The 9,248-nt window shown below is 52.8% G+C and overlaps 2 protein-coding genes across 2 annotated transcripts in view; one reads left to right on the forward strand and one right to left on the reverse strand.

The window, feature by feature from the left end:
* Clcn6 (chloride voltage-gated channel 6) overlaps positions 1–2,914 on the forward strand; it is a 31,227-nt gene extending 28,313 nt beyond the window's left edge. The window contains exon 23 of the mRNA XM_005317463.5: positions 185–2,914. Within this exon, the coding sequence (XP_005317520.2) occupies positions 185–265 (81 nt within the window). The 3' untranslated portion in view covers positions 266–2,914. The remainder of the gene's footprint in view (positions 1–184) is intronic.
* A 2,338-nt stretch (positions 2,915–5,252) lies between these two features.
* Positions 5,253–7,178, reverse strand: Nppa (natriuretic peptide A). The gene is made up of 3 exons (XM_078027733.1): positions 6,077–7,178; positions 5,475–5,954; positions 5,253–5,360 (listed from the first exon to the last, which is right to left on the reverse strand). The coding sequence occupies exons 1-3, from the start codon at positions 6,275–6,277 to the stop codon at positions 5,253–5,255; spliced, it is 789 nt and encodes a 262-aa protein (XP_077883859.1). The 5' UTR covers positions 6,278–7,178.
* Between the last annotated feature and the right edge of the window lie 2,070 nt (positions 7,179–9,248).

Consider the following 9,248-nt stretch of genomic DNA (forward strand, 5'->3'; position numbering starts at 1 on the left):
ACCTGCTGTAGTTCTCTTACGTAGGAAGCCTGTGAAATGGTTGTTCTGTTCTTCTCATGCCTGGCCCTGTACTGATCAGGCCCGCTTCTGTCTCCTTCCACATCTGGTGACAGACACACTGGGCCAGCTGTCCTTGCCGTGGGTTTTCTTCTGCAAGTGACCTGGGTCTTTTCCCTTGTCCTAGATTGTTGGCATCATCACGCGGCACAACCTGACGTCCGAGTTCCTGCAGGCCCGCCTGCGGCAGCACTACCAGACCCTCTGACAGCCTGCCTCGCTGCCACCACCAGCCCCCCCGCTCGCACTCCGGCTGCTGCAGCCGGCTGGGGCTGTTCTAGGGCACGGGGTTCCTGGCCACCCACCTGCTCAGAACCGGGTCTCGTGGAACGCTTTGCTGGTCAGAGGTCCTGGGGATGACATTGAACCATCAGAGTGTGGACTTTCCCGACTTCCTCAGCAAGTACCTTCCTCTTTCCTGCTCCCTGTGTTCCTGCCCGTGTTGGCACAGGCCTGCCCCGGCCCCAAGAGATCAGGACTGGAGGGGGAAGTCAGGTTGGATCCCCAGGGCACGCGTGGAGCAGTTTCTTGCCCCACATTGCTTTCCTGGACAGCCCAGCTGCTGCCTTAGTCCTCTGGGAGGAGCATGGGTCGAGGCGCACCCGGGGGATGCCATTTCCAAAATCAGGTTCATTACTAAGTTTAGGAATCGGGCACCCGGAAGATTCCCCGTGTTCAGGGGCCACTTTGTTGGGACTCTTCACTCGATCCTCCTCCCTTGGGACTGCTCACTTGATGTCTTCTGGTTCATCTAAGGGAACCTGTGTGCTCTCGGGAATGCGCAGGTGCTCTGCTCTCCCCTCAGAACCTGCCCTCTGGGAGCACTGCAGCTGGAGATGAGGAGTCCAGTCACAGGGTCAGATTGACCCCACCCTGTCTCTCCATTTGCAGATTGCTCCAGGTCTTCCAGGCCACATTTGTCCCCTAACAGTCTCCTATCCTTTCATCTCCACCATTTATTAGATTTTCTAAGTTTTTATCTCCATCTCCCTGATGAGAGGGCCCCATCTCAGTCTTGACTCACCCTCAAAGTCAATCAAAACCAGAGCCCCCCAGACTAACCCTCTTCCTGGAGCCCCAGGGAGTAGGTTGTTCCTGGAGCCGGCAAGAAGTCCACCTGAGAGGGCAGTCCCTCAGAGGCTCCTGTAGGAGGAAGCAGGGGCTGCTTGCAGGAGGAGGTGGCTCCCCTTCACGGTCATCTCACTCCCCTGCTGCCGACCTCCCCATCCTCCTGAGGGGCTCAGGGACAGGGGCTCAGCAGGGTCTGCTGCGCTGCAGGGGTGGGGCGGGGGAGATGCTTCCCGCCTGCAGGTGCCTGAAGGCTTTAGTGGTGACCAGAGGAAGCACCCTGCCTGCTCTTCCAGGACCCAGAAGATCTGGATGGGACGTTGGCACCCATCTTCCTCCAACTTCTACATGTCTTTTGGCATCGTGGTCCCATCAGGTGTCCCTCTAACAGCTGTTTTTTGGGACTCGAGATGGTGTTCATTTGCATTTAGTGTTTTTTAAACCATGAAATTGCCCCATGGCATCTGTGCCCTGGGCCTGGCTTCTTGCAGCCTGGGCATGGTGTCACTCCCGGCTTGGCCGGCCTCATGCCCCGCCCATTCTAGAGAATCATTCTGTGTGCAGGTGGGCTTCAGGGCCTTTTCCAACTGACCAAGGCCTGTGGCCCTCCAGTTGCCCATTTGTTTATCCTTTTGACCAAAATGATGTTGACTTCTCCATTTGCAGCATCTCTGGACGCAGGCTTGTGTATTGGGGTGACACTCCCAGTGACTAGTTCAGGAGCTCAGAGCACTTTTCACGGGGTGTGTTCATCTGGTTGCAGCTTTGTACTGTGCTGCTCAGAGCTTGACCCTATTTTTTCCTTTTACTGAGAACTGGTTTTATTAAGCCAGTTGCCCAAGGCAGGAGAACCAAGTCACTGCCTGTCAGAGGACCCTCACCCCCTGGCCCTGCCCAGTGTGGGGACCCTAGGCCTCAAGGGCTGGGCCGCCAGCCACCTGCCTCACTGAGGCTGTCTGGATGCCACTGTTGGACTTCATCCCTTGAGCACATCAAGTTGTTCTGTTGATCAGTTTAACCCAGAAATAGATAGTAGAGTGCAGACGCCTCCCTCGCCCTGAGCCAGTCACTGGCCACCAAGGAGGCCCCCAGCACAGGCCTCCTAAAGGCGTGTGGATTCCTGGACTCCTCTGCACCTGCCCCTCTCAGAAAAGCCCAAAGATGACAACTTCTCCACTTGTGACCAGAAATCGTAAGCCTTGCTCCTTGGATTTCTGTGCAGTAGAAACCAGCGCCCGCAGAGTCTCACTTGTTAACAGCCCTGCAGCTGCCTCGCCCGGAGCTGGGCACCTGGATAAGGCATCTGCAGGGGGGAATCAGGTCACCAGAGGGGCTCTTTGCTCCACCTCTAGCTGAGGCAGTGGTGTGACAGGTCTCCAGTCCTGGTGGAATTTTGCCCTTTGGGGGATCTCTGCTCATGCACGATCTTGTTTGCCCTGGTGGGAATGGAATCTTGCTTGGCCCAGACAACCACGTGACAGTTCTGATGCAGAATTGTGTGCTGACTGGGCCCCTGGTAACAAGGAGGCTTCAGGAAAGGCCACTTGGCCCTCAGTATTGACATGCAGTGCCGCCCTCAGCCCTGCTGACCTTGGGCGTCCCTCCTCCGCAGCCGCCTCCTTTCTGTTTGCACTGTTTGTTTACAAGGTAACGTGAGCTAATTCCACTGTGTATATGAATCGTATTTTTTTTAATTTGTAAAATTCTATTTTTATTTGAATTTTTGGAACTTGGAAGTTCTCATGGTAACTGTAACATGTCAGAGTAAAACGTCTGCCTGTCTCCGGTAGCCTGACTCCCGCTCTCTTTCTTTCGAGGGTGCTGGTTTTTAGCTTGTTCCCTCTCTTTCTAAAAGGCCAGTGTTCGGGTGCTGGGAGGTGTCTCGGCCTCAGCTCCTGTGGCTGCCCGGCCGCCTCTTCACCCTCACAGTGGGCTCAGCTGGATCAGGCCACCCACTGCCTCAGTAAGCACCTAGGTCCTGCATACGTCACCAGGTCACCTCTGGTCCTTCTCTCACAGGAACACCAGTCCACCCCAAGTGCTCATTTCCTGCCAGTGTTGTGTTTAGGGACTTGCCGCAGAAGGACTCCTCAGAACTCTGCCCAGAAGAACCAAGCCAGCTCAGCATCTGTGGATGTCACCACCCCGGGCGGCATCTGGCAGTGCCATCTGTCACTACTCTTGGTTCACTTGCTTTTTGTTTTGCAAGAACTGTCTCTGCGTCCTGCCCCAAGTCGCCCTGCCACCAGTGACAGCCCAGTCTGGCCCCTGCACCCACCCCTCACCCCTGCCTTCTCCAAGTTCAGGGACTTTCTGCTTGTGTGTTTGCCATTTTGGGTCAGTTCCAGTCAGCCAGCGCTCCCTCGCCAGGCGACACCTCTGGAGGGTGCCCGACTGCCTCCCTTTCCCTCCTAGCAACCCAACCCCTGGTGCCCGGCCTCTGAGCCAGGCGTGGAGCGATACTGTGCCGCTCTATGCTTGTCCTCCTGAGTCACTCTGTGCTGCTTGTTTCTCTGCCCTCCTGTATTTGAAGGCCAAATAAGGAGCATCTGGGACATGATTCGAGCTCTTCCCTCACCCCCGCCTCTTACCACCGTTCACTCTGGGCCTCCCCTTCCCTCTGGCAGGGGCACATTTACTTGGTTTCCTCTTCCCAGTTTGTACAAGACAACGCGGCCAGCAGTCATGAGCGTCCAAGATGCGAGGACTGCAGAGTGTTCCCCTCCTGGCACTCACAGTCACACGCCAAACCCCGGCGTAATAGTCACAAAAGGGTTTCTGTAAAAAGACTTGGGGCTACTGGGCACATGGTGTCAGGGAAGAAGTGGCATCTCAATGAGCCTCGGGGTGAGGAGCACGTCTTGGGGGCCCAGGTAGCAGGCCTCGGCTGGAGGGAGCAGCAGAAATAAGGCCCCAAGGGGCAGGTGTGTGGGTAAGGGGCTCGCTAGAGTACCAGAACCTGCAGAGGAGGGCTGGTGGCTGGGGCGACAGGTAGAGGGCCAGGGGAATACCGCGCCCTGGTTAAGGTGGAGTTTCCTGCTTAGGATAAGACCCTTTCCAGATGTAGACACAAAAACACTGCCTCCTCCCCAGCAGCTTGCACCTGGTGCCATCCACAAGTCCAGGCACCTTGGGCCTGAAGAGAAAAGACTATACTCTGGTAGGTAGTTCACAAAAGGCACGGGAACTCACGGCCCCTGGTGGCCCTGATGGCCCCTCACGGCCCCTCGGCACAGCAAACCTTTCTTCACTTTGCTCAGCCGTTGAACCCAGTGCACAGCCAGCTCTGAACCAAGCTAGAAGGGTGATTGGCTTGGCTGCCGCAGTGAACTCTCTTAAATGAATCAGATAAAACGTAGCTAATAGCCTCTTGTTCTAAATGTGCCCTAAACAAAACAAATACTCTAACCCATAAGCAGTAGGGATGCAAGTGTTGTCTGTTGAGTGCGGCTGCGGTAGCTGTAACCAGGAGATGAAATGGAGAGGTTTGTGAGTTTTATTTTCGATCAACAATGCCCTGAATGTGAGCAAGTCTGGAGAAGTGCCCTTTCAGTCTCAGGGACTTTCTGGGTTCTGGGGCTGAGGCTGTTGAGGAGGCGGAGCAGGTTGGAAGCTGCAATTTGAGGTCCCCACCTCCCACCAAAAATAAAGGGGGGTGAAAGAGGAAGAAAGAAACAGCATTCTCATTCCAGACAATGGCCTACTGGGCTCCATTGTTCTCCCTTGGAAACTGGAAAAAAAAAAAATACACCCGGGGCTCGGCTTCTGTCCGTGGTGCTGAAGTTTATTGGTTTTGCAAGGCTTTCAGTAGTAGGTGGGGTTGACAGTGACGCGTGGGGTGGAGCAGCAGAGGAGCCACAGCTAAGCCACTTGATCTACATTTAGCATCAGATGTGAGAAATGTTGACAGGAAGTTGAAGCTCCAACAGTGTGCTCATCCCGACTCAGTGGCAATGTGATGAGACCAAACTTGGTGAGACCCCTGGTTGAGGGTCTCCTGCAGACTGCCCGGCCAGGCTGTTATCTTCCGTACTACAAAGAGAAAGACATTCGGCTTGGCGATCTGGCTCTACTAGAGGGTCAGCATCATAGGACAGTGTCAAACCTTTTACTTGACCTTCGGGCAGCTACTCCCCCGCCCCGTGCCCCCTCCAGCTTAGTGATCTCTGAGTTCCATTGAACTCAGAGGAGCAATCCTTGTCATTGTCACCTAGCTCCCGCAGGATCTTGCAGTTCTGGAAAGAACACGAATTGCTAATTAGCAGAGCAAAGGGGACTTCACCCTGTATTTTAATTGTTCAATGCTGTGGTAGTAACTTTTTTTTTAAAGCATTTTTCCAGCAGGCTACAGCTGAGTGTGATGACATTGTTCTGAGACTTGTGGGGCACCCCCCAAGTCGGGGTAGAAACTCAGAAGGAGTTATCTTCTCACTGGTCCCCTTCCTGTAGGAGTCCCCTGCTAGTACTGCTATGGCAATGCGACCCCATCTTCTTCCCATCCTGTTCCCAACTCCAGATCTTCTTACCCGGAAGCTGTTACAGCCCAGGCCACTGTGGGCTCCAATCCTGTCCATCCTTCCCCCGAAGCAGCTGGATCTCGGCAGGCTCCGAGGGGCCGTCGGCTTGTTTCTCAAGAGGGCAGAGCGATCAGCAGAGTCCCAGGGGTCCGGCCCGGGGCCAGCCCCATCTCTCTGGTCTGGGCTGACCTCCCCGGTCCAGGAAGCCTCGTCAGGGACATCTGGCCCTGCTTCTTCATTCTGCTCGCCTCGGACTCGCAAGGGAACCTCACTTTCTAAAGGCATCTTCTCCTCCAAACGCTCTAGCAAATTCTTCACAAAAGGAAAATACAGGGGGAAGGGAGGGGTCTCGTTGACTTGGAGAGAATGGAAAAGAACCAGCCCAGCACTGGAAAGCCCCCTGGTGCCAGGCTGTACCTCCTTCCTGGCCCTACCTTGAATTCCGCCAGGTCTGCGCTGGACACGGCGCTGTACACGGGCTTGGCTCCTGCTTGGCCTGGAAGCTGGAACAGCAGGAAGAGGAGGAGGCTCACGGCGACGGCGGAGAAGGATCCCATGCTGGTGGCGGTCGAGGGGCGGTGGGGTGCTTGCTGCCTCTTCTCCCTCCTCTCTGGCTCCCCTTCCTTGGCCTGCATCCGTCACTGTCTCTGCTGCCCAGCGCCTCCCGTTTTTATAGCCCCTGCCGTCTGAGCATGCAGCAGGGCCAGAACCTCCCCATTCTGTCACTTGCAGTGATAAAGCGGCAGAGTGAGGAGCCCGCCGAAGATGCCCTTTTAAAGTTATCAGCCAGCAGCGCTGTCACGGCCCCTGCGCCTCGGGCCGCTCCCGCAGCCCCCCAGATCCTCCGCTGCACGAGCCACATTCTTGCTGATTTGCCTCAAGAGGCCCCCACTTCAAAGGTGTGAGAAGAGCAAAAAAGAGTCCTTGGTTATCTCCCGCCGCGCCCCGGGATTCTTTCTCCTCAGCAACGGGGACCCACGCGGGAAGCAGAGGGTGGCCGCTGGCCGGGGCCCAACTGCCCCTGTCTGCTGGTGGCTCAGTGTCAGGGGCTCCAAATAAGGGTGGGAGAGGAGGGGATGGCAGGCGGCCAGGGGCTCGGGCCCAGGAAGTGCAGGCGGGTGCTCGGCTGCCTTCACACCTGATTCATGGCTGGGGGTGGACCTCTGGCTGCAGACCGTGCCCTCACCCCTGGGCGTCCTTCTCAGCGGTCAGGTGAAAGGGAGTCATTTTTTAGAGTATTAGGTCAGCTGGGAACAAATGCGATGAAGGTTCCAAGAATTCCGCTGGCAGAGGAGTGGGGGGACGCACTGGTCCTCTCCAGAGCTGCTCCTCCTTCACGTCCCCCGGGCGCCCCCGCCCCAGGTGTGCAGGGGACAGGCCTGGAGGAGGCGCCTCTTCATCTCCCCACCTTGCTGCTTGGGGACTGCTGGGAGCTTGCGGCGGCCCCATCCTCTCCAGTGCGGGGTCCCGCCCTAGCCGGGTCCAGGAAGCCCTGAAGGATGAGTGGCGGCGGCGAAAAGAGCAATCTCCAGAGAGAGAGGCTCTAATGCAGCTTTCTCTGGGTCATCTTTTATTACAATTTTTCTCATCATTAGAAATTCAGAATACATCATTGATTAAATAATTTAAAACTTTGCCAAGACATGACATTTCCTTAACCATGATTGGGGGTACAAAAAAACGTAACATTCATTTACATTTTTCCAGTATATGCCCTTTAGTTATTTAATTATTAAAAGTACAGAATCGGGGGCTGGGATGTGGTTCAGTGGTAGAGCACTTGCCTAGCACGTGTGAGACCCTGGGTTCCATCCTCACCACCACATAAAAATAAATAAAATAAAAGTATTGTGTCCAACTACAACTAAAAAATAAAATATTTAAAAAATTAAAAATAAGAAATAAAAGTACAGAATCATTAATAAAATACGTCACTAATTTACATTTTTCAGATTTTCCCAAGATTTACTATTTTCCTCAAGATATGCTATTTTCTTATTAACTAATGCCAAACTACATAACCAGACTCTAAGTCTTCTAACCTATCATTAACCTTTAAGTTTAAAGTACACTTGTACTTTATTTCTAATCTAAAATTCCCATCTAAAAAAGTCCCCTTAAATCTTATATTTAAAACATCCTAAAGTTTATAAATCATTCTTAAAACATCAGAAACCCATACAACTAAAAACTTAAGAATTTCTAAACTTAAGAATCTAAATAAAATAATATTTCTAACATTATTCTAAAACTGTGTCTTATAAAGCTACTTTAATTAATTATTAAATTTATTCTCATAAAACTGGTTGAGCTGCTTTCTCAAAGAGTTTCTTGGTTTCTCAGTCAAGGTGCACTAGTTCTCATATCTTTATAATCTTTCTCAATAGAAAGTAAGCTCTAAACATCAGTCCACTTTCCACCAATATTAACTATGCTCATCATAAATTCCTATGTAAAGTAAAAAGGGGTTATAAAAAGAGAAGAATATATCTTTATATGTTTTAACTTTCCTAAGTGTATAATGTAACTTTCCTTAACCAAAAATGAGACCACATAGGGTGAACTTTGTAAAATAAGCATAATGATTAGGTTTTCTAAGAGGCCGGAAATATGGGCTTGGGTTCTAGTTGATATAATCAATGTGGTGCCTAAAATTCTCGTGACCTTTCAGAGGATGATTGTCGTCCATTATCAGGTTTGTCCTCAATGTGCTGAGATAGAAGAACAGCCTTCTACTTTGTCCTTGACATGCTGAGGGGTAGTAGAACAGCCTCCAAGGCATGAACTACCTGTTATGTTCTAACCATCTGAAATGTAATTTGTTTGGCATTTAACATGCTCATGCCTCCTGTCAGGAACATGAGCATGGAAATGAAAAGTCCCAATTACACAAAAAAGGGTCTCATGGTCTCGGTTTCCCACCAACCAGCGCGGCTTGGCCGGCGCTTTTTCTCACTGTGACCCTGCAAGACAGTGAGTGGGGGATGGCCTTCACCACTCCAGGAGGGCAGCCAGGGCGAGTTGGCAAGTGGCCTACGCCGTTCCCCTTCAAGCCGTTCCTCTGGGAGGCCAGGCCAGTGACTGCGCCACAGAGGCTCAATTCCCTGAGCCCCACAGGAGAAAGGACTGGCAGTGAGGCGCCCGCCTTGAGAGAGTGGCCTCCAGTTGCTGAACACCACACTGGGCCGGCTCAACAGGGCGCATGGCAGAGGGAGGTGAATTTGAAGGGTTGAGAGACCTGTATCTTGGCCTCCAACAAACCAGTCCCCTACATCTTTGGGGCCTTATTTTTTTTTTCATCTGTGAAGTAGAAAAAAATGTTAAAGCCACCCCCACCCACCTCTCAGAGCAGTGTTGGAGCTCAGAGGAGCTGCTCTGGAACAGTGGGTGATGGTGATGGTCACCCTTATTGGTCACTCAGGATGTGCTCGGCCCTGTGTTGACGGCCATATGTGACCATCTCATTTCAACCCCTAGGAGGTGGGTGCCAGTGTACCATTTTCAGAGGGACAAATCCCAGGGTGGAAGCCCAGGGGTGACAGTGCTCACATTCTCAAGCCATCTCGGCACACTGCTGCCTCTCTGCCCCGTGGGTGAATTCCCCAA

Source organism: Ictidomys tridecemlineatus, chromosome 11 (assembly GCF_052094955.1).
Source record: "Ictidomys tridecemlineatus isolate mIctTri1 chromosome 11, mIctTri1.hap1, whole genome shotgun sequence".
Taxonomy (NCBI): Eukaryota; Metazoa; Chordata; class Mammalia; order Rodentia; family Sciuridae; genus Ictidomys; species Ictidomys tridecemlineatus.